General features: G+C 36.7%; 1 protein-coding gene across 1 annotated transcript in view; it reads left to right on the top strand.

Moving 5' to 3' along the window:
* Positions 1 to 24,679, top strand: part of TMEM170B (transmembrane protein 170B) — a 29,344-nt gene extending 4,665 nt beyond the window's left edge. The window contains exons 2-3 of the mRNA XM_082638870.1: positions 11,586 to 11,756; positions 22,435 to 24,679. Of these exons, the coding sequence (XP_082494996.1) occupies positions 11,586 to 11,756; positions 22,435 to 22,565 (302 nt within the window). The 3' untranslated portion in view covers positions 22,566 to 24,679. The remainder of the gene's footprint in view (positions 1 to 11,585; positions 11,757 to 22,434) is intronic.
* Positions 24,680 to 26,370: the final 1,691 nt, after the last annotated feature.

The following is a 26,370-nucleotide window of genomic DNA, read 5'->3' as shown; positions in this document are numbered from 1 at the left end:
TATGTCACTTCCCACAGTGTGTGATTCTCAGGATTCCTAAATTGTTTGTAACTGTGTATAGGTTATATGCTTATTCAGCTCACTCAGGTAGAGAGATAGGTGGCTTCCTTCCTTCCCATATAGTTTTTCTTTCTCTGAATATGTCCTAAATCCCTCTTCACCACCACAACCTAAAATTAGAGTCAGAATGTATATACTCTTTCAGTTTTATGGGTAACCTAACTTCAAAAAAACGATCTACAATGAAATGTATCCTTTTGCTTTACTTTTATTTTCTTCAACTCTTTTGGCTCTCAACTTTGTGTTCCCACCCAAATTTGGTTGCTAAGAGTTTAGAGAAGAATTTTTTACTTAGAAGGAGGCAGGATCCCTAAACCCCTGGATAAACACAGAGCCGGGCTCGGGTTGGGAAAGGAATAATTGGTTCCTCGGAAAAAAGGCAAAGTCTGGCTTCAGGCTCATCCTCTCTCTGTGTCAGCAGCAAATGTGGGCGCAGATGCTCCTCTCTCTCTATTGGTATAAACATCGGGAAGCTGGGAATTCAAACTGGAATGCAGGTCAAGTGTGTGTGTGTGTGTGTGTGTGTGTGTGTGTGTGTTTACAAAATATATATGTGCTTATTTTTACTATATACATACATACTGTTATATTTCCCTTTTAGATTTTATAGTTGCTAAGCCACTTTAGTGTTAATAGTGATTATCAGAAAAAAAAAAAGAGAGAAAGGGGGAAAACTTGGGTACCTAGTATACCTACTTGTAATTGTTCACACCTCATACTAGTATAGCCAGCAATTTCGTTTGGTGGTGCTCCCAAACAGGTATGCTTCTCTCAGTCCCTGCACGTATTCTAGTGTCCCATTAGGTTAAGTTCCTCCTCCTAAATGCTCTATTATTGGAGGTGAGTTTATGCAGATAAAATTATTTCAGATGTCCAATTATAGAAATTTATGTTTTGTGAATGTAGCCCTAAAGACAATGTGCTACTCTTCAATATTTGTGCCAGACCCCAAATTTACTTTTTCTGAAGTACATGTGAAAAATCCCTTACTCTTTTGTGGTACTGAGCCAATTAATAAGTACTGGTATGATTTGTACTTTATAGGAATTTGCCATTTGGAAGGCTTACCTGTTTTATCGAGAATGAAGCCACTGTAATTTTTCAAAAATTAGAATTGCCATCTTCAGGTTTTTACTTTCCTAATACCCATCTCATTATCTTTGAATCATATTTCAGTATCCTCTGGCGGTACCATGTCCAAGGTCCAGATGATATTTCTTAAACCTAAAGCAATTTCCAGATAAGTCTTGGGACTGTGTAAGCTATGATTTTGATTCTTAAATGGTTAACTCTCAGAATATAAATATATTTATCTTTGCTTTGTTTAGTGATTGGAATAAAGGACCAGAAAAGTAAAATAATTCAGGAAGAGAAGTTAGAATAACTAGGGATATTTTTCCTGTAGAAAGGAATTCTAAACAGAAGAGGAAGGATGAGGCAGAGATGGGGAGGAGGAATTGGAACCAGGGAAGGAAACTGGAATTAAGAATGGTCAGATGTAAGAGGAGAGCCCAGAGAATTCAGTGCATTGAACTTACATTAGAATCAGATGAATAATTCTAATAATGGCTATATTTATTGAACAACTACTATATGTCAGGTACTGTACAAAGCATTTTGCGTGCATTTTACTTACTATAATTGAAGTGGCCATACAATGTATTGTTTTATTAAATGTATATAGAAGAACTATACTAATAAGCAGCGTCTAGCATTTTCAAGGATTAATCTTGTTGGATATTTCTTGATCATGAGCATTTGCCAGTCTCTGGGGTAAACACTGATAAACAAAAATGAAAATGTCAATCATTGTCCATAAGGGGTTAATGGTGTACTGAGGCGAACTAACCTTCAGGTTAAGTCATAGTTCGGCGGCTTGCTGAGTTCAAGGAGAACCAGGTAATGGGACTTTGAAGACAACAAAAGAGGTAGAGAGTAGAGAAAGAACCTGTTTAAGGGATGATGGAGAGAGAGGAGAGGTGATCTGTTTTGAGGATGGTTCAGGAATACCACCAGGACTTGATTAAATTTAAAAGTATTATATTGCTCTTGGATAACTATGTGTAGCCAATATGTTTTATTAATTAATAATTAATTAATTTGGGGGCTGCATTGGGTCTTCATTGCTGCACACAGGGTTTCTCTAGTTGCAGCGAGCGGGGGCTACTCTTTTTTTTTTTTTTTTTTTTTTTTTTGCTGTACGCGGGCCTCTCACTGCTGTGGCCTCTCCCGTTGCGGAGCACAGGCTCCGGACACACAGGCTCCGCGGCCATGGCTCGCGGGCCCAGCCGCTCCGCGGCATGTGGGATCTTCCGGGATCGGGGCACGAACCCGTGTCCCCTGCATCGGCAGGCGGACTCTCAACCACTGCGCCACCAGGGAAGCCCGGGGCTACTCTTTGTTGCGGTGCGTGGGCTCTAGGCACACGGGCTTCATTAGTTGCGGTGTGTGGGCTCAGTAGTTGTGGCACACAGGCTTAGCTGCTCTGCGGCATGTGGGATCTTCCTAGACCAGGGATTGAACCCGTGTCCCCTGCATTGGCAGGCGGATTCTTAACCACTGTGCCACCAGGGAAGTCCCGCTAATAAGTTTTCATTATAAAATTCTCCCTCTCTCCAGTCCCTACCATGAATTACTTTAATCCAATATGGTTACTAAATCTTGCTACATATCAGAATTACCTGGGGCTGGTTGAGGGTACAGTCCATAGACCCAGTCCACAGCTATGGAATTAGAATCCTTGAGACCAGGGCCTAGGAAGGTACATTTTAAACTAGCTCTTAAGGTGATTTTATTACTGAGAGCTCAAGGATTGGGAACACTGGATTTTTAAAAAAATGAAGCTTTTTTGTGATCAATTTGTAACTGTGTTGTGATATATAATGCAAGTTAATGTGGAGTGTTTAGTATAGCTAAAGACATTAAAATTTCAAGATAAATGACATTTCCAAGAGGATGCTATAATCCAGTTTTTTTAGGTGACTGTCTTTTAACATTAGAGGATAATATTAGAATTTATCTTTTAAAAATGTTTATTTATATGAGCTATTAGCTATAGAGAAAAATTCTTATTAAATGGTAGTACTTTAAAAATTCTAAACAGTTTAGTTATATTTAATCTGAAGTATATGGGAGAACGAAACATTAACAATGTTTATGTAAATACTTACATAATGTGCAGTTATTGGAACTTCCCCCACTAGGATAAATTGGGTTCTGCTAGATTTTTGTATGCAAATAAAGAGTCTAAAGAAGCAATAGTATCCTTGAATTCATGAGTCAGTAAACAGTTTTATCCTTGAATGCTATTAATTGGCTCTCGTACTTTAGAAAAGCCACATTTTTTTTTAATATCTTTATTGGAGTATAATTGCTTTACATTGGTGTGTTAGTTTCTGCTTTATAACAAAGTGAATCAGCTATACATATACATATATCCCCATATCTCCTCCCTCTTGCATCTCCCTCCCACCCTCCCCATCCCACCCCTCTAGGTGGTCACAAAGCACCTAGCTGATCTCCCTGTGCTATGTGGCTGCTTCCCACTAGCTATCTGTTTTACATTTGGTGGTGTATACATGTCCATGCCACTCTCTCACTTCGTCCCAGCTTCCCCTTCCCACTCCCCATGTCCTCAAGTCCATTCTCTATGTCTCCGTCTTTATTCCTGTCCTGCCCCTACGTTCTTCATGACCATTTTTTTCATAGATTCCATAGGTCCATCCACCTCACTACAAATAACTCAATTTCATTTCCTTTTATGGCTGAGTAATATTCCATTTTATATATGTGCCACATCTTCTTTATCCATTCATCTGTCGATGGACACTTAGGTTGCTTCCATGCCCTGGGAAAAGCCACATATTTAACCAGACTTTGGTTTCCGCATCTATAAGACAATCCAATGACAACAATTTTCACGTTGTTAATGGAAAGATGATCTAAAAATTTTAATGAGTTAAGTAAAAAGTTGAGAGATTTTGCTGTGAGTTAAGAAAAACGTTTACCCGTTTGCATATAAATTTGTTTTTTTAGTCTTTAAAATTAAGAAGCTTTCTTTTTTAAGTGGGGCTTCAGACCTTTAATATGCTAATTTGTAGAGTGAGGTTTAAGACCTAGGAAATCTTTGTTCTCTGAATACCATTTAATAGTTCTTAGAATTAGGCCTTCTTAAGACTTGGTTTAGGAAACTCTGGATTCAATATCTGATGATCCCTTCCCCTTCTGAAATTATCTGTGTTTTTGTTTTTTAACCCCAGTGTGGCATAACTGATTCCTGAGGATTACTGTCATCATATCAAAGGTGTGACTGTTCTGACCGTGCTTGTGCATTACTTGTTTTCCTAGTTGTGCTTTTATTTTCTGATCTGTCATTCATTTGGTCTCTTATTTAGATTTAATTTTAAGAATTTGTTACATTGGGAGTTTCATTATAAGTTATGCTGATTGATGTGAAAAGTTCATTTTTGAGTGTTCAGTGTAAAGATCCTTTGGAAATACTGTATCATGAGATTGTAACATTTTATCAGTCACTGAAAAGATTATTTTTTAGGTCAGTGACTGATTCAAACAAATATGTTGTTACTTTTTTTGGTAGGACATGTATAATTTAAGATGCTTAAGGGCATATAAGTAATAAAAATTGAAACTATTGTATATTGCTGTGTTATAACTTCATAATAGATTTGGATTTTGCCATTCAACCCTTATACTTTTATAACTGAGTAACTAATCGATTATGGGAAAGAACAAATTGAATGGCATCTTTTAGGAAGGTAGTGCCGTGGCTTAAATGTAAAGCAAATTTTGAACTATTTAAAATAGCCTTAACCTGATTTTTTTAACAGCAAATGATATTCTGATTGTTTTAAATTAAAATTTTATTTTTCTAAGAATTTTTTTTCTATTCAATGATGAGTACTGTAATTTACAGTTTAAATTTATATAATTAGCTGGTGAAAGGGTAATTTGGTTTAAGTGGGTAATAAACAGTATTGCCGTAAGCTTTGAGAGAGGCAGTATATTCAAGCAGCTCTTGAAGGTGTCGCAATTAAATTTAAAAACTAATGTTTTTGCTCTCTTTTAAGAAGTGGAAGCAGGCAGCTATAAAATATCTATAATAGCTTTAACTTCTATGTTAAATGAGGCTTCAAATGAAAAAACGCAACAACTTATTTTTAAATCTGGTTAAAATATTAGAATGATTAAAAATAAGAATACATTTTAAAATTTTTATTTATTTATTTATTTATTTTTGGCTGCGTTGGGTCTTTGTTGCTGTGTGCGGGCTTTCTCTAGTTGTGGTGGCTTCTTTTGTTGCGGAGCACAGGCTCTAGGCGCATGGGCTTCAGTAGTTGTGGCACACGGGCTCAGTAGTTGTGGCTTGCGGGCTCTAGAGCTCAGGCTCAGTAGTTGTGGCGCATGGGCTTAGTTGCTCCACAGCATGTGGGATCTTCCCAGGCCAGGGCTTGAACCTGTGTCCCCTGCACTGGCAGGCGGATTTTTTTTTTTTTTTTTGCTGTACACGGGCCCCTCACTGTTATGGCCTCTCCCGTTGCGGAGCACAGGCTCCGGACGCGCAGGCTCAGCGGCCATGGCTCACGGGCCCAGCCGCTCTGTGGCATGTGGGATCTTCCCGGACCGGGGCACGAACCCGTGTCCCCTGCATCGGCAGGCGGACTCTCAACCACTGCGCCACCAGGGAAGCCCAGAAAACATATCTTTTATGTTTACCTTCATTTTAATTTTCTTTGTTGCTCACTTCTTTGTGGAACGTTAAGTTTCCATCTAGTATTACACTCCTGTTTGAAGAGCTTCCTTTAATATGCTGTGTAGCACAGGTCTACTGGCAGTTAATTTTTCCAGTTTCTTTTTTTTTTTCTGGAAAAAAATCTTCATTTAACCTCCAGTTTTGAAAAAATGTTTCTCCTGAATATAGCTTCTGGCTTTGCATTTTAGTTTTTTAAAGTGTTACTGTATTTTGTCATCTGGTTTGGTTGCTTCTGATGAGAAGTTTGCTGTACTTTTTATCTTTGTCCCTCTGTGTGTGTAATGTCTTTTGTTCTTTCTTTTTTCCTTATTTCTTCTTCAGTACTTCCCCTTTATCTTTGGTTTTTTAGTCATTTCACTGTGGTGAATCTAGGTATGTGTGTGTGTGCTTTATTTTTGTTTTATTATTTTTCAGTTCTTTTGGGAGGTCTTTATCTTGCTTAGGATTCTCTGGGAGTCTTAGATCTGTGGTTTGATATCTTTTATTAGTTTTAGAAATTTTCAGCCACTGTTTCTTTAAATATTTTTCTTCTCCATTATCTCTTTCTTCTCCATCTGGGACTCCAATTACATGTATGTTAAACCATTTGAAATTTTTCCATAGCTCTTGGATGGTTCCTCTTTTCCCTCCTACTACTTCTTTGTTTTTCCCCCACTCTTTTTCTCTTATATTTCAATTTGAATAATTTCTATTTGTCTACTTTTACATTCACTGATTATTATTATTATTATTATTATTATTTTTTGCAGTACGCGGGCCTCTCACTCTTGTGGCTCCTCATAACCTTCAAGCTTCAGGATAAAGTCCACATCTTTAGGGTTTGTAAGCACCCTCCCTTCCCCACAAAATCTGCTCCAGCACACCTCTATAATCTGCAGCCAATTCTCTCCATATTTCTCGGCTTTAGCCAAACAGGAGGTTTTGCAATTGCATATTCTCAGTTGTACATAATTCCATGATTAGATCATTTTGTCTTAGCGCAGTTTTTCATTCTTGGCTGTGCATAAGAATCAAAACTTTAAAAAATTCTGAAGCCCAATTAAGTCAGAATTTCTGAGGGTGATATTTCTTTTAGGCTCTTCCAAGTAACTCCAACATCTAGCCAAGGCTGAGAACCGTTAGCTTCGAGTGCCCCACTCCCCATTCCTCACCCTCATTCCATCTCCAGTGTGTTTATCATTTGGTTCAGTCCTGTTTATTTTAAAAATTCAGGTGGCAACGAATTCTCATGGGATCTTTCTTGACATTTCTCCCTCTTGTTCTGTGTAACTATGGGTGTATGTACCCCATAGCGTCAGCTGCATACTGTGCCCTGAAGAACCTGTGGTATTAGAATATATGCCATTGACGTACCATTAGTTAAACACCCAAAGTGCCAGGTCTTGATAATATATGAAAGTGCTGTGACTGTAATTTTCAGTGGGGTGTGGGGTGACAACCCAACCCCCTGGAGCATATGTCAAAATCATCTAGACCGGGAGTTAGCAAGCTTTTTCTATAAAGGACCAGTATTTAACATACTCAGCATATATATAGTAACTGCAGTAAATATTTTCAGCTGTGTGGGCCATGTGGCCTCTGTCATAACTACTCAGTTCTGCCATCGTAACATGAAAGTAGCCATTGACAATATGAATGAGTATGACTGTGTTCCAGGAAAACTTTATAGACACTGAAATTTGAATTCTTTGTACTTTCTATGTGTCATGAAATATTGTTCTTCTGGGTTTTCTTCAACCATTTCAAAATGTAAAAACCATTCTTAGCTCGCAGACTGTACAGAAACAGTTGGTGGTCAGATAGGACTCATGGTCCATACTTTGCCAATCCCTGATCTAGGGGATTTTTTCAAATTATAAATGCATCATCTCCCTGAGAGTTTAATAAGCTGCCTGTGTGGGACGCATCCCCAAACTGAGAAGTCACTGGTGTCGGAAACTAAGGGGAGGATTGCCACACCTTAGATTTGCTGGAATGAAAAAAAAACTTGAGATAACCAAATTTGAACACAGATTATTTAAACATATAACGAGGACCATTTCTATAAAGAAGATAGAAATTATGAACAGCCCCCAAATTTAGTCTTACTTGTATGTTATTTTCACCTCGAGGCTTAGAGTATGTTGAATACATATAAATGTTCAGTATCTGCTTGCTAATGATTTTGTTAGAAGGGTTAGATATGCTGTAGAGGATTAAAAATTATGTCTAGTGTTTGTCTATTGAGATAGGTTTTGTTGTTTTTATGACTTTGGGATTTTTTTAGTAAGTACCTCTTATGTAACCTTAGCCTAGAGTGGTGATTTCTGTCTTTATTGCATGTCATGATTATCTGGTAGAGTTGATGAAAATAAAATTGTTTAGGTCCCCCCACAAGTGATAGTTTTAGTTGCTCTGTGGGTAATTCTTGTGAGCAGTCTGGGTTGAGAAGCATTGGCTTCGTAGAGCATGTTCTCCTTTGATGAATTCTAGAATGAAAAACTATCTTTTAAAGACAGTGTATCTGCAGTAAAGTAAAAAACAAATAAAACCAGGCTGGTTGCTAAAAAATAATCAGTAAAGAATAAAATAATATAACCCATCTCCTCTCTTATCTTTAAAAGATAGCCATTGTTAGAATCTGTTTATGTGTTTCTCTATGCCTATAACTTTTGAACAAAAAGGATCATACAATATGTACCATTCTTTGATTTGTTTTTACTTAGTTAATATATTCTAGATATCTAGAGAAACTCATTTCTCATAAGTAATTTTGTCCAAAGATTAAAATCAAAAGCACAGAAGATAATTTTTAGTGACTTGGCAACGAGGGCTGAGAGAGATACAGATTGGGATCAGGGCTATTTCTAGAATTGTTTGGAGACTGGAACAAATCACTACTCCTCTGCCTCTTATCCCACTAAAAGTAAACAAACACACTGCAACAATTCAGTTTAAGATGAAGATTATGGACAGCCTTGAACAGGGAAAAATAATGAAAGGGCTTTAATGAAGACAGAATATCTCCTTTCAGTGAATTACGGTAATTGAATGGACGGCATGCTTCAAGGTTTCTGTTTCGTAAGTGTATTTTTAATTTCTCATTTTGTATTTTGTTTAGCACCAGCAAAGTCTCCCTCTGGCTTCATCCTTTTATTGTTGCTCAGTTGCTAGAAGCTTGGATTAGGTGGGATATGGGTGCAAAGAGAAAGCTGGGCCTCTGGGTGTTCACGTTAGCCGTACAAGCCTGCACAGGTTAAGAAAAGGTGGTCATACTCCTCTCCCGTTCTTAGCACCTGTTCTTTCTCTAGGGCTCTGGGGCATCTGTCTTTGCTCTACTCTTAGGGTCCTGCAGCTCTCCAGGTGTCCTGCGTTTGCCAATAGTGAGTCAGACCTTAGACAGACTTGTTTATCTGGAGTAGAACCAGGTCTTCAGAGGCCCTGTTCATGACATGGTTGTATTGATCTGTCAGGTAATTTAAAATAGTAGTAACAACATGAAATCTAAATTAAGTGTAGATATTCTCAGCAGCATTCAGGGTTTTTTTTTCCATGATAAATAGTGTGATTAAGAAAAACAAACATAAAAATTTAAGTTTGGGCAGTTTGTTTGTGCTCACTCTGCTTGAGGGATAATCCTGGATTGGTCATTAGAGGACATTTGAGATTCTGTTTCAGTTGTATAATTCTTTGATATCTTGGGGATTTATAAGACATTAGACTTAATTTTCCTAATTACTAGGTAAACTGACTATAGCTATATAGTCAGTAGGCAAACAACATTACTTATAATGTCAGATAATCCCTGTTCTTAGTGTTACATATAGTCAAGAAAATTTTCACTCTACCTGTACTATAAGGACAACAAATAAAAGTGCTTTTGGGGGTAGCCCTGGTAAGAAGCAGGATTGGGGATCAAGGCAAATGGCAGCTCTTATTAAGAGTAGATGCCTGGGCTTCCCTGGTGGCGCAGTGGTTGAGACTCCGCCTGCCGATGCAGGGGACGCGGGTTCGTGCCCCGGTCCGGGAAGATCCCACGTGCCGCGGAGCGGCTGGGCCCGTGAGCCATGGCCACTGAGCCTGCGCGTCCGGAGCCTGTGCTCCGCAACGGGAGAGGCCACAACAGTGAGAGGCCCGCGTACCAAAAAAAAAAAAAAGAGTAGGTGCCTGTTCCAGCGCCTGTCTCATCTCAGAACCGCCTTGATGAGCATCCCTCCCCACCCTGTTATTGCTGTATTATAGTCTTGCTTTGTTAGGGTCACTCTGGAAAATTGTATCTTTTAAAATATAAATATTCTTCAGGGCAAGTTAAGCATTTTTGTCTTTATTTTTTTATAAATTGAAGCTATTTGTTTGGGAGTGACAGTGTGAAAGTATTACTTCTCTGAAAGCTGGAAGAGAAAAACCTCTAAAAGGCAAGCTTTGTCTGTTTTTCCTTAATCACCAGCATCTCTCTCTTATGCCATAGAGAAGCATGCATGGTACTTTAACACTGAAAAATATATCAGATGTCTCTTCCTTGAAATGATTTCAAACTGTAAGTCCATTCTAAGTGTCAATTCTTAAGAATTTAGGAGGCTGAAACTGATTTTTAAAAAAAATCTGTTTTCTATATATCCTCTCTTCTTAAAAATTAAACTTTTAACTTTGAGATAATTGTAGATTCACATGCAGTTGTAAGTAATAATACAGAGAGAACCCACGTGCCCTTTACCCCATTTACCCAATGGGAACATCTTGGAAAACTGCTGTATAATATCAAAACCAGGATATTGACATTGATAGAACCCACCAACCTTTTTCAGATTCCACAAGTGTTGCTTGTTTACCTGTACTCATTTGTGTGTGTGTGTGTGTTTAGTTCTGTACAGTTTTATCACTTGTATATATATCCACCACCACAGTCAAAATACAGAGCAGTTCCATTGCCACAAAGATCCCTTGTGTTTGCAGCCATTTTAAAATAAGAAGTCCCCCATTTCCCTCTCCCCTAAGTCCTTGGCAACCACCATTCAGCCAGAAAGAGAGAGAATGAAAGGCATGCTAGAGAGAGAATGAAAGGCATGCTCATCAATTGTCTGTAAACCAGGCTTCAATGAACAGTAACTGAGACTACATTGAAGAAAGAGTGATAGAGCTTGAGGAGTTCCTGCTAAGGACTAGCATATGGCCTGAAAGACAAAGCATTAAAAAAATCCTGACTGATTCTTTAGTATGTAAAGGTGAGAGCCAAAAGGGAAATGGCCTGAAATTCTTAAAATCATAAAAGATAAAAATCACTGACTTATTTCTGAATTCTGAAGGTAAAGATCAGTTCATTTATTTATTGAACAGATAGGTTTTGTACTTATTGTACTTATTATTTGAATTAAGTGGTAGTTTTTAAAAATGTCTGGGCACTTAGTATAGAAGATAGAAAATTATATATCTAACAGCAGTTAATTAACTTATTTATTGCAAGAGATTTGCAGACATGAGGGTTTATTAGAGAAATTAATAGATTATAGCTATATGATGGGCACATTTAGAGGAAATTAGAGGCTTTGACCTTCTGAAGTCATGGAGGGGATGACTTCCCCATCAAGTATTAGTGATGATGATAACTGTTAAAATTTATTTAGTACTACTATATATCAAGTACTGTACTAGGCATGTTTTTAATGTTATCTCATTTAACCTTCTTCCAGACCATGAGTGCTCACTATTTGTTAAACTGGATTTTCTAAGATGTTTTTCAACAGAATTATTAACATATTTTTTTTGCTTTTCCTTTCAGAGATGTGGTACTGGATCTTCCTCTGGGCTCTCTTCTCCTCTCTGTTTGTCCATGGTGCTGCAGGAGTGTTGATGTTCGTGATGCTACAGAGGCATCGGCAGGGGAGAGTAATCTCTGTCATTGCAGTCAGCATCGGATTTCTGGCTTCCGTGACCGGAGCAATGATTACTAGTAAGTTGATTTAGTTTTAAGCACATAATTTTATATGCACTTACAGTTTTGGTAACTTTATTCTTATTGTAAATGTAACAGTGTAATCTTTCATGTAGAATATTTTTCAGCACTAACCACACTTCATCTAGAAGGTAAAGATCAGTTCACTTAATTACTGAACAGATAGTTTTGGTACTTCTGCTGTATGAATACTCATTATGGAAGGTTTTGGGGAAATGGAAAAACTTGTAGAAATTGTCAAGAGGTAAAGCAGTTCGTGGGAAAATTTATCTTATAGTGGATGTAGTTTCTGCTTTAAAGGAGCTCACTATGTGGTAAGGGAGAGAGGTAGGGACACAAATATGCCAGTGATAATTGTCATTTAAAAAAAGTGAAGATATAGCTCTTAGGTCCTTGATGTCATCTGCCTGTGACTACAAAATAAAAGTGCACTTCTTTCTTTTTTTGAAAGTATATTCTAAATATATTACAGATAATTTGCCTTCTTTAAAACCAGGAAATTAAAATTGGAATAAATTCTAATTTTGACATACTTAAAATATTTTTTAAGCTTTAGTTATTATTATTTCACATAGTCTTAATTTTTTTTTTTTTTTTTTTTTTTTTTCCGTACGCGGGCCTCTCACTGTTGTGGCCTCTCCCGTTGTGGAGCACAGGCTCCGGATGCGCAGGCTCAGCGGCCATGGCTCACGGGCCCAGCCGCTCCGCGGCATATGGGATCTTCCCAGACCGGGGCACGAACCCGTATCCCCTGCATCGGCAGGCGGACTCTCAACCACTGCGCCACCAGGGAGGCCCTCACATAGTCTTAATTTTTAATCATTTAAATAAATTTCAGGACAAATTGGTTTATTTATATTTTAAGAACAGCTGGAAGTTTAGAAGTAGCAATTACATGTTTTTTTCCTTTTAAATTCTTGGGTTTTAAAGTTTTTAATTTTCTTATTGATGTATACTTGATTTACAGTGTTTCAGGTATACAGCAAAGTGATTCAGTTATACATATATATGTATTCTTTTTCAAATTCTTTTCCATTGTAGGTTATTACAAGATATTGAGTATAGTTCCCTGTGCCATACAGTAGGTCCTTGTTGTTTAACTATTTTATATATAGTAGTGTTTATCTGTTAATACCAAATTCCAAATTTATCCCTTCCCCCCGCTTTCCCCTTTGGTAAGCATAACTTTACTTTCTACATCTGTGAGTGCGTTTCTGTTTTGTAAATAAGTCTATTTGTATCATTTTTTTTAGATTCCACATATAAGTGATATCATATGATATTTGTCTTTTTTTCTGTCTGACTTACTTCACTTAGTATGATGATCGCTAGGTCCATCCATGTTGCTGCAAATGGCATCATTTCATTCTTTTTTATTCTGAGTAATATTCCATTGTGTATATATACCACATCTTTATCCGTTCATCTGTCCATGGACTCTTAGGTTGCTTTCATGTATTGGCTCTTGTAAATAGTGCTATAATGAACATTGGGGTGCATGTATCATTTTAAATTAGAGTTTCCTCCGGATATATGCTCAGGAATGGAATTGCTGAGTCATATGGTAACTCTATTTTTAGTGTTTTAAAGAACCTCCATACTGTTCTCCATAACGGCTGTACCAATGTACATTCCCACCAACAGTGTAGGAGAGTTTCCTTTCCTCCACACACTCTCCAGAATTTATTATTTGTAGACTTTTTGACTATGGCCGTTCTGACTGGTGTGAAGTGATACCTCATTATAGTTTTGATTTGTATTTTTCTAATAATTAGCAATGTTGAGCATCTTTTCATATGCCTAATTGGCCATTGTATATCTTCTTTGGAAAAATACCTATTTAGGTCTTCTGCCCATTTTTTAATTGGGTTGTTTGTTTTTTTTTTTTTTTTTTTCTTTTTGCGGTATGCGGGCCTCTCACTGTTGTGGCCTCTCCCGTTGCGGAGCACAGGCTCCGGATGCGCAGGCCCAGCGGCCATGGCTCACGGGCCCAGCCGCTCCGCGGCATATGGGATCCTCCCAGACCGGGGCACGAACCCGTATCCCCTGCATCGGCAGGCGGACTCTCAACCACTGCGCCACCAGGGAGGCCCTGTTTGTTTTTTTGATGTTGAGCTGTATGAGCTGTTTGTATATTTTGGAAATCAATCCTTGTCGGTCGCATCATTTGAAGATATTTTCTCCCATTCCATAGGTTGTTGTTTCATTTTGTTTATGGTTTCCTTTGCTCTGCAAAAGCTTTTAAGTTTAATTAGTTCCCATTTGTTTGTTTTTGCTTTTGCTTCCATTACTTTAGGAGATAGATCCAAAAAACTCTTGCTACGATTTATGTCAAAGTGTTCTGCCTATGTTTTCCTGTAGGAGTTTTATAGTATCCAGTCTTACATTTAGGTCTTTAATCCATTTTGAGTTTATTTTTGTATATGGTGCTAGAGAAGTTTCTAATTTCATTCTTTTACATGTAGTGGTCCAGTTTTCCCAGCAGCACTTTTTGAATTTCTCCATTTTATATTCTTGCCTCCTCTGTCGTATGCAGATTAATTGACCATAATAGTGCACTTCCTTCTTAAACACAAATTATTATGACATAAATCTCCCCTGGCCTACTAGAAATTAGCCACTTTACGGTGTCCTCCAGCTGTTTGCAAGTTTTCTACTGTGCTGCCTCATGTGCATGTCCTACAGTCCTCAGGTTCACTCCCTCTGACCTTCTCCTCTTAGCGCTGTACTCAGGCCCCAACTCCAGCCTGGGGTTCTGCTGTGCTAGTTGAGCCAGAACTTAGATGCATCCTGTTGAGCCTGGAGGGGCCTCAGCCGCTTCCTTCGTGTGGTTTTGCCGGACACTGGTGCTTCTCTTTGCTGTGTGGTCTCATCACTGCAGGTGAACAGCAGAGCTTCTGTTGCCGTTCACTCTGGCCGGCTTCTGGGAGGCTAGGGTAGCTGGCTGTCGCTGCTGGATCTGCTTCAAGACTCGCCACCGAGGGCTTCTTCCTTCCTAAGTTCGTTCTTAGCCCCAGAGATGAGAGGAAGTCCTTTTCTTCCATGGCTCCAAGGCCTCCCTCCTTCTGTGTCCGACAGTCACCTTTTCCCAGAGTGATCAGCATGCCTTGCCTTGAGGGGAGAGCCCTGTTCCCATGTCTCTGGGTTTGTCCTGTGGCACAAATAAGACAGTCATAAAATAGTTGTGGGAAATAGGGAGTAGTCTATTTTCTCATCCTGTCTTCATTTACTATTTGGTTTTTGTGTGTTATCTTGCATTAGGTTTTCGTTGTTGCTGCATTCCACCTGTAAATTTCTCATATGGTACTTCATTCATTTTGCCATAGGTAGAGTTTAAAACAAGCAATCAGATGTAGCTGAAGCACCGAATGTGCAGAGTGGAGTAGTAGGAAATTCAGTTGGAAAGAGCCAGATCCTCAAGGATCTTGGATGGCCAGCCAGAGTCTGGACTTTATTCTGTGGGTCATGGAAAACAATTAGATATTTTAGAATGGGCTTGGAAAGGGGCAAAGCAATTCAATAGGAAAATTTATTTTATGGCTGAATGTAGAATATATGTGAAGAAAGAACCAAGAAGAAACTCTGAAAGGGCAGGGACCTTGTCTGTCTTCATCACTGCTGAATTTCCAACAATAAAACAGTACCTGGAATGGAACAGATACTCAGAAAATACTGGTTGGATAGATGGATGTAGTGAGGGAGGAAGCACAGAGGAAAGGAAGGAAGAAAGTGGGGGGAGGGAAGAAGGGAGGAAAAAGGGGAAAGAAGAGGAGTTGAGGCATTAACTGGGATCTGAATTTGAGGCTAGATCTGAACTAGACTAGTGGCAGTGGGTTGGAAAAGGAGTTGGTGTCAGGACTGTGGCAAAGGGAAAAGTCCAAATTAGTTGTTATTCACTGTGGTGGCGTACAAAGAGACATGAAAGGGACTGCTGATGTTCTTGACGAGGGCCACTGCTATAATTGTGGAACCGTAAACAGAGGAGGAAGGAAGAAGGACCAGCTTGTTCCGAAGTCTAAAGTCCTATGTGTATTACATGTGTGTTTACTGCTGTAAATTATTGTGAAATTTTAAAGAGAACATGATTCTACTTCCCTAATGATGTGTATGTATATATTACCTGCTTTCAATTCAGTCAAGAATAAAATAAGCTAATGATTTTGGAAACTGCAGTGTTATATTTAAAAATCCTTACAAATATGTCTGACACAATTTCAAGTAAAAATTTGTATCCAGGTTAACAATAAAACATATAAATTTCTTCTGGCTAATTTTTTGACCTGCAAACACTTGAATTAAGAAAACTAGCCAATGTGAATATTTAACTGCATTTATTTTCTTAATGTATTTTGTGAGTGCTAGCACAATCGTAGCCGTATATTCAATTCAGCAAATGATGGCTAAATATCTGTATTCAGCAAATGATGGCTGACTGAAGATAGATACATATCTATTATATTTTACTACCGCTTAGATTTTTATTTCCAGAATAGAGTGATTTTTCATTTTAGTTAGTACTGATAGTTAATACCAGAATTGGGAGGAAATGGGTTTCTCTGTAATGCCATTGCTTGGCATTGTATTGCTGTCTAATTTTAGCGAGTCTGGGGGCTAAAGTGACACCTCTTTGTTGGTTTAATTTGCATTTCTCTGATTACTAATGAATTTGAACATCTCTTTCTATTCTTATCATATATTTAGATTTCTTCTTCTACAAATTGCTTCTTTAAATTCTGTGCTTTTCTTTTGGGGTTCTTGTTTTTATTAAATGATTGATGTTTCTTAGATGTATTGGTGTCTTATTGGCTTTGAACTTTGCAAATAACTTCCCTGTCTTGTATCAGTACCTTCATCCATGATGTTGTTTATTAAGCAGAAATCCTTATTCTATATAATCAGCTTAAAGAGTCCTTTTGCCTATGGTTTATAATTTAGAATTTTATTTAAGAAGTTCTTCACACCAAGGTCAAAAGATACTCTGATATATTTTCTTTTGTTAATTTTATAGTTTTACCTTTGTATTAAAGTCTTTAATTTATCTAGAGCAGGACTGAGCAAACATTTTCTTGAAAGGCCAGATAGTAACTATTTTAAACTTTGCAGGCCAGAGGGTCTGTGTCACTACTATTCTGCTCTGCCATTAGGGCATAAAAGCAGCCACAGACATTGGTAAATGAATAGGCATGGCTTTTTCCAATAAAACTTTATTTACAAAAACAGATGTCTGACATTCAGGTCATAATTTGCCTTCTGGTCTAGAGTCCATCTTTGTGTTTGGAACTAGATAGGATTCCAGGTGTATTTTTTTTTCCTCCCATGTAGTAAGTCAATTTTTACCACATCACTAAAAAAATCTATCCATTGATTCATCCTTTTTTGTGTACTGTGTTCTCAAGGTACATGGACCTGCCTTCAAGTTCTGTTCTGGTTTGTTAGTCTTTTTATCTGTTCTTGCAGCAAGGCCTCATTTCTTTGTCTCTATTGTTTTGTAGTATTTCTTAATATCTGGTAGGGCTGGTCCCTCTCATTTCTTTTCTTTCTCAAAGTTAACATAACTATTCATGGACCTTTATTCTTTCATATAAATTTTAGAATATGTCTACTGAGTTCCTCAAAAAGTATAACTGTGATTTTTATGGGGATTTAATTCATTGTAGAGGTTAATTTGGGAAGAATTGACATATTAAATTAAATCCCACCCAGGAACATGTAATATATCTCCATTTGTTCAGATCATTTTCTATGTCTTTTGTTAGAGTTTAAAAGTGTTTTTTTCAATAGGAGGGTTGTATATTTTTATTAATTCCTAAACTCTTATTATGTTATGGTTGTTGTGCATGGTATCTTTTTTAATTACGTTGTTTAGTTTTATTATATATATATATTTTTATTTATAGAGAAATGCATTTAAGTTTTTTAAGTTGAGTTTATGAGAGATTAATAACAAGCAAAAAACTGGTTTTCTGGAAAGATAATAAGGTGAATAGATTGCTGCCGTAACTCTAAAATAGTTAAGACAGAAAAGTAAAATATGGAACAACATAGAAGAAATAACTACAGACTCAATAATAAAGGTAGAATAAGGAATTATAAAAATGAAAGTTTAAAAAAAATGAAAGTTTTGTAAACAGCTATATATTCCTAAATATAAGTTGCTAAAATTGGCCTAAGAAGAAATAGAAAATATGAATAATACAATAAGTATTTTTAAACAATTGGAATGTTGAAGACCCCTCCTCCCAAAAGAAGTCCAGACTCAAATGAGGTTTACAGATGAGTTCTACCAAATTTTCAGGGAACAGTTCCTATTTTTTCCAAATTATTGCAGGAAATGGAAAAATTAAAAACTGTGCACAGCATGTTTGCTGGATCAAAGTAATCTTGTTGCTAAACAAGATGAAGACTACAGAAGGATGGAAAAGTATAGGTTCATTTACTTTAAGAATGTTATCCTAGGAACGCAAAGATAGTTCAGTATCAGAAATGACTATGGCTGTATGCCAATAAAACATTATTTATGGACACTAAAGTTTGAATTTTGTATAATTTTCATGTATCATGAAATATTATTATTCTTTTGATTTTTTTAAACCATTTAAAAATGTAAAAACCATTCTTAGCTCACATGCTGTACAAAAACAGGTGGTGAGTCAGACTGGACCTGTGGATCACAGTTTGCTGACCCCTGATCTGATTACACAAACTGAGAGTCAACACCATTAGAACCAAATCTGCCTTAACCTTTATATTTGCATTCTCTCAGGAATGTGGAGGGCAGATTAAATCACTTTTCAGTGGTCCACCTCTCTGCAGACACTTTATGTTGCTGTATATTGACATCTCTGTCCACTGGTGACTCTTCTCCTAGTCACCCTTGTCCTTGCAGGTTTATATCTGTTATTTACCTTCAGCTCAGCTCAGCAGAATTGCTTTCTCCACTTCATCTTTGCTATGCCAGTCTTCTCTAGCCCCTTAATACTTTTGGGATCTTTACATATTTCTAATTGATACCTTCTGCTGTTGTTCACAGTGGCAGTTCCAAACATGTTTCATTTATTTCAGGCACCCTATTACACTTCTGCCTTCTTCATTCTTGCATACACTTCACCAAGAAAATAAGGACCACAATATTTGTACTCTTTCAACTGGCTATTGTTCAGCAAAATACATCTTAACAGGAGTGAAAACTAAAGCACAAATTGGGGGAAGACATTTGTTAGCTTATATAAATGTAAAAAGATTAATATCCAAACTATATTTAAAAAAAACCCCATGAATCAAATAAGAAAATGACAATCCACTAGAAAAATGGACAAAAGATTTGACAAACATTTCTTAGAAGTAGAAACCCTAATGGCCAAATGTGAAGAATATGTGAGGAAAAGCTCAATGACATTAAAAATCAGGGAAACCCAAATTAACTGCAGAGATAACATCTCTTACCTGCCAGATTGACAAAAAAATTTTTTAAAGATATTAACTGCTTCTGAGGATATGGAGTAACTGGGATATAAATTGGTACAATTACTTTGGAAAACAAGTTGGCATTACCTAGTAAAGTTGAAAATGCCCATAACATAGGACTGAGCAATTCTACTTTTACCCACATTGTAGAGAAACTCTTGATTGCGTATGTGTGCCAGAGGTCATGTTACAAAGATGTTCACAGAAGCAGGGTTTGTCATTGTTAAGGACTAGAAACAATGTCATCCACAGTAGAATGGATAAATAAGTTGGGGTATATTCATACTTGGAATTCTATACAACAGTGGAAATGTATGACTTACTGCTATATACAACAAGATGGATAATTTTCTGAATATAACATTGAGCCAAAGATTCCAAAATACTTACAGTATCAATTTATATAAAATTCATTTATTTATAAAACTAAATAATAGATATCTTAGGATATAGGCAGGCATTAAAGCTGAAGAAAAGCAAAGGAATGATAAAAACCAAATTTGGGAGGGAATGGGATGTAACTGAGGAGAGTGCACTGGAACCTCAGATGAAATAGTAATGTTCTTTTCTTCAGTTGGATGGTGGTACTTGGGAATTTGTTGTGTGTGTGTGTTTTTTAACAGTCTACATGTATTTTATAAATACTCCATATCTGCTCAATATTTAATAGTGTTTCCAAAATCATTTAATAGGCACACAAAATTGTTTTCTTTCAGATCTTATCGATTAAGAGTTCCACTGGAACAGTCTTTTCTGACTAGTGCTTCTGGGCTGTGAAATTATATAGTGCAATGGGAACTAGTGTAAATCTGCTGCTTTTGAAGGGAAGTTGTAACTTACAAATTGGTTCCTGATTATCTGCTGGGAGGAAAACCGTAGTTCGTTTTATTTTCTGTATAACACTATCAATATCTCTCTTGATTTTGGAAACTCCCGAGTTTTACAGTGGTTTTTCTCCCCTTACATTATAGGGTTGAAGATCTTATCCTCTGTTTCTTGAAAGAGTGTAAAGAAAAGTGGGTTATTTGTGGTTTTGTAAGTTATTCCTCAAACACCAAACCTTCCAAAGTGAAATTCATTTTATTTATTTGCTTTTAACATCTAGTTTTTTAACCCATCTGAATTTACTCTGGGGAGTGGTATGAAGTAGGGACCTAAATTTATTTCTTCCAAGTGGCTATCAGTTGTTCCACACCATTTAATGAATGATGAATCACTGATTGGAAATTCCTTTATCATTTACTACTGTAACAACTACTAACCAAAAGTTGGAGTACATACTGGGACCAGACACTATTTTAAGCACTTTCCAAGTATTATCTTCAAACCCACCCATTTTACAGTTGAAGAAATAAGGCACAGGGAGGTTAAGTGATTGCTCAGTGTAACACAGCTACTAATTAGTGGAGCTTGGATTTTAACCCACAAGTCTAGCTCCAAAATCCATGCTCTTAACTTTGTATAAGCATGAGATGTTTGAATTAACAAATTGGCACTTCCCAGGCAGCCTGAGCTAGTAATTGCTATGTTTTTCACCTTTTGGATCATTTTTGAAAATTTAGTGCTGGAGAAATGGAGGCCAAATTGTGGTTTTTAAAATTGAAGATAGTCATGGAAATCTAGGGTGAACCCAAAGTAAAGACAGTATTTCTCAGGTTTATTTTAACATAATTTCTGATAACAAAGAAGGCTAAGATCTTTAAAATATTTTCAGAATGTTATCCAATTCTAAAATTTGAGGATATGATTAATTATACTAGTGAAGTTTATTACTTGATTAAGTAAATGTTGGTGCTACTAGTTTTATTTAGTATTGAGATAATTATCAGTTACTTTATTATTTTCTGAATTCCTTATTCTCTTTTCCACTGGTGTAAATGTGAAATGATAGAATGATTTGGAAATTTATAGCCAGACTAACCTGGATTGAAATTCCAGCTCTGTACTTACTATATTTCCTTGGGCTAGTAATTGAAACTCTCTGAACCTCTGTTTTATTCATCTTTAAATTAAGTAATAATACTCAGGAGTGGTATCATATTTAAGATGATAAAGTTCCTGTCAAGATACACAGTATGCTGTAAATATACTATATATTTTAATTTCCTTCTTTAAAATATGTATATGAAAGCCCTTGGCTTAAATTAATAATTTGCTTTTCCTATTTATGTCTTCTATAGAGAAATATAATATTTTGAATTTAAGTGAGCTCTGGAGTTAATTCTTAGCTAATTTTTATGAGTAGAATTTCTATCTCAAATAATTATAATTCAGTGTCTTCAAATAATTTATTTCTGTTCTTTTTGTTTGATCATTCTAGGATACATACAGTTTTTTCTAGAGAAAAGTTGTAAGGCCATCTCAACCTGTGAGATGGCATAACCACACTTTAAATGTTTCCTCCTTTTATGATTTCTGGATGTACTTTTAAAATCAGCCTCTTAGATACCACATCATTATACATACTATAGCAATAAGATGAAGTGTTGAACCGAGCCTCGGGGCTCTGAAGCTCCTGAGATTCTCTCATTCTCAGAAATGCTTGTTATCTAAAAAATTTTCCTAGAACAGATGGATGTCAGGTTCATATTCCACTTTTATTAGATGTCAAGATACTAGTCTCCAAATAACTTTACAGTTGTATGCTTTATTAAAACACTTAAACCATTTTATATGGTAGATTGTGAAGTACATTAGTCAAAATTCTGATCTTTTATGCGACATTTAAGAATTAGTTCATTTTACTGAAATAAATTAAAATTCCTTTAATATTAACTTTTTTCTTGAATAATTTAGAAATTATATTAAATTATATGGTTTTCTGTATTATTATTTATAATTACCAATATACTGTTTCATATGTTCATAAAAGTGCTGATGAGGTCTGGCCGATTTAACACCCAGCTGAGAGATTACAATAATGAATTACTCATTTTTTATGAACATATTTTATGGCAAGTAAGCAGCATATACCATAAATACATATTTTGCAGTTGAATAGAGAAGCCTGTTATTCAGTTTTGTGGGTAAATGTGGTATGGTAGAGTAACTTTTACCAATCACATGGAAACTCTTTCATAGAAAATTATAAAATGAGAATGACTGATGACTTACTGTTTGGCTCAAATGAAAAGAGATTTTAAGTTACAGCCACGTAGCGTGTCTCAGAATGAATGAAGGTGTTATTTGTCTCTCCCTCTTTCTCATCTAGGTGCAGCAGTCGCCGGCATTTACAGAGTGGCAGGGAAGAACATGGCCCCCTTGGAAGCACTGGTGTGGGGCGTTGGACAGACCGTACTGACATTAATCATCTCCTTTTCAAGGATTCTCGCCACACTCTGAGGTTTCTGTGGGCATGTCTTACTTCACATAAGGAAGCAGATGTACAGATTCTCTGCAAATGGCATTGTTAACAAGTGGGAATGAAATTGTACAAGAATGTGGAAGGAGCAGGTCAAAACATAAGGTCTTGAGCTGTGTGGGAAGATTGCCCTCTGGTGTTCAAGTGATTGCACTACCGCACTGCACCTTACGTGCCTCCGTCCCAGGCAAGGCGCATGACACTACGTGAAGCTACGAGAAAAAGCACCTTGTTTAGCTGCCAATCAGGTTAACACTGGCGTTGAATCATCGTTCTTAACAGTGTTGTGTTAAGTTACAGGGACGTTTTGAAGAATTGACATATGTGCCAAACTCTTTTCTTTTTTTAACATTGATCATGTGAAATTTGCAAGTGTAGATGTAGATGAGTGCTGTGAACATATTTGACATGAATTCAGGTGGTGTCGTGAGATTTTTGTTCTGTAATGCTAAATCCCGTATGAGTGCCGAATACCGAATCATTTAATATGAGACAAATTATTTGATTTTTAACGTTGAACGTTTCTGGGATTTAGGGCTTTCATATAAGTTAGGCATTATTGTTACCTACGTGAAACATAATACTTAATGGAAAACTGCTGAACTCTTTTAAGGACTCAAAGTAGATCTATAGGGTGCATCCTTTTCACTCACTTAAGTAACACTCTTTAATAGTTTCCCTCATACATAAACATTCTATTGATATGAATTTAAAAACTTCATGGGTCATACACATTGATTGTAGCTTGTGTGTCACGAAAGTATAATTTGAAAATGTTCTTTTAAATTTTGTAAGAACTCTGAAATGCACGTTGCATTCTTGCCCCTTCTAAAGAAAGTGTTTGCCATGTAGCTCACGGAGAAAACGTCTTTACAACAAGTATCTCAGTGGGATTGTATTACGTGTTGCATATATCTTGATTTTTGACAAAACATAAGCAGTCTTTCATTCTGGAGTATTAACTCTATTTAAAGAGTGGCCTAAATTAGGCTATGAAAACAAGAAGCCTCATTTGTAGATAAGAAACACATAGGAAGAGTAATAAACTATCTTACTTTGGGTATGTGGTAGCATCATAATTTCTCTAAGTAAAAATCGGGGGGGCTTCCCTGGTGGTGCCATGGATGAGAGTCCGCCTGCCGATGCAGGGGACGCGGGTTCGTGCCCCGGTCCGGGAAGATCCCACCTGCCGCGGAGCGGCTGGGCCCGTGAGCCATGGCCGCTGAGCCTGCGCGTCCGGAGCCTGTGCTCCACAACGGGAGAGGCCGCAACAGTGAGAGGCCCGCGTACCACAAAAAAAAAAAAAAAAAAAAAAAAAAAAAAAAAAATTGGGGAAATATAGTAAATAATTATAAAATTTGGCAACAAATCTCAGCATATCAATACAATATTGAATGCATATTTGAGTTATTCATTTCAGTTGTTCAGCTCTTGTTTTACGCTGTTATTTAAGTTTACTAGAATCTGTGATGACATTTATTAGAATGAAAAAATCCGTAGAGGTTTTAAGAGGTTTTGGCAATACGTAATTGTATTTAAGAGTACAAGAAGTAAGGGCAACACAGAACCTGGTGGAATTTGTCTCCTACTGAGATTTTTTTAATACCAGGTACAATTATATATATGGTAACTCAAAGGAAAAGCCAACTGCAGAAAATACGAAGTTAAGGACAATCCAAAAAATAATCTGCATACTCTAGCCTCACTGTTTTATAATCCAATTTGGAAAAACGTAAGTTTCTATTAGGTTTCATTCAAACATAAGACCTGTGTTACCCACGGCACCTTTTCTCCACCAAAAAGCTGAAGAGTATCAACAACTCACCGATGAGGAGCTGGGGGTATTTTACCAGTATGGAAGCCAGTTTGGGGCGGTGGGGGAGTTTAATAACACTGTGGCTTGGAAATTTGTTTTTAAAAAACCCAAGAAGCAAGTATGCATTCTTAGAGATCTTTAAAGTGAATCTTAAAATTGATTCTTTTTATTATGTTCAAGCCTAAAATTGTTTTCATGTGTTCTTTATATTACTGACATTTTCCTAAATTAAATTTAGGCCTAAATCTTCCAAGTCAATTCGATTTTTCCTTTTCTGTTAGACTTGAATTGTGTTCTTCCTTTACTTTGGTTATTCTTTAAATTCTTTGGTCAATAATTTAAAGTGTTCATATTCTTTGGGAGGAATTACCAGTAACATGTTGAAATGGTTTGAGATCTGTAGAAATGAATATTTATTTTAACACATGGTTATTTTATGTTTCAGAAAGTTACCATGGTAAGGTAACATGGAACACATGGTTCAGAATCTGAAATTAGCCAGAAAATAACTTGGACACATTAAGTGTATGGCTGCATGGACCAAAGAGAATGAAACTCCTATTTCTGCTCTAGAATGGAAGTATGAGAAGGTGGATCAGTTTGTAGAGTGTCCTGCAGTTATCTCATTATCAAGTTGCTTTACGTTATGAGGAGTGTGTGTGTGTGTGTGTGTGTGTGCACTTTTAACTTTGGGGGGAATTTTTGGTTTCTTTGTTGTTTTTAGTTGCTTCCATTGGGATTTTGTGCAACTGTTACTATTTCGATGTTTTGAAATGCAGTTGATAGTGTGAATTGATGAAATGTCTTAATAGCTATTTCTGTGATGAGATTTTTAAAATGTTATTGGTTTTCTTATAGAGACAAGAAACATTTAATGATATATATCTACATACACATATATATCATTATATAGACATATATATATAAAGCTGCTATATATGAATACAGTCTAATTGGAAAGCTTTTGTTCAATGAACACTTTGACATTATCGTGGAGAGTTTGATACATTTGCTCAGTTGAATGATCTTTTAAATAGGTTTAAGGAACTTGGAGATTTTTGAATTTGGGGAGAGTTTTCTTGGTTTAATAGTGCTAGAGATCCTTGTTTGTGATGTGACAAAAGCGCTTATTGATGTACTTGGGTTAAATTTTCTTAAAATTTACATGTGATTTAGCAGTAAATTTTCTTTGTGAAAAATGCAGGAGGGAAGGGGGAAATCCTCTGCAGTTTACACTTCGTTATTTTTAAAAATGCTTAATAAAATATTGCTGACAGTGAAATCAGTTCCTCAGAGAAGAGACTCCTATATGCCCAAACTAATTATAAATTAGTTAACACAGGGAGTTAACATAAGGAGAGTCCTAAATGGTGGCCATATTCAGTGTTTGCAGGTTAATTATTCTTACTTTAGATCTTAGTGTTTACTGAACAGTGTTATAGTTTGCAACCCAATGGACTTTCTTAGTATTTGCAGCATACATTTCTACTGCCCCCCCCAAAATGTGAGGGTTTTGTTTGTACTTTAAGTGAGAAATAAAGAAATAAGCTGCCCTGTGTATCATATATTTGTGATGTAAGGAACAGGAATAGTTTTTTAAATGTTCTTGGAAAACGTCTTTAGAGAACCTCTAATTAAGATGAGGAGAGTGGGGCTGCCACATCAATGTGCCCAAGCTGGCACTTACACACCAACGAATTCAATTTTGTAAACATTTTTTGGTGGATCTACTATGTACAAAGTGCTGAACCTGGTGTTTTCTGTAGTAAGTACAAGGATGACCAAGATGGGGTTCCCGCCCTTGAGTCCCCAAGAGCTACCAAGATGATTTAAATCCTAAAACAGTTGGGAGAATATCTTGCTTCTAGCTGAGAGCTTAAGTCCTGTTTTTTCCCCCAGTTCTGATTTTTCTCAGTTTATTAACCAAATGGAATACCGTGACATAGATTTGAATCCAGGCCCTCCCACCA

Source organism: Mesoplodon mirus (genome assembly GCF_964341445.2).
Source record: "Mesoplodon mirus genome assembly, chromosome: 12".
NCBI lineage: Eukaryota > Metazoa > Chordata > Mammalia > Artiodactyla > Ziphiidae > Mesoplodon > Mesoplodon mirus.
This window is presented reverse-complemented; position numbering and strand designations above follow the sequence as displayed.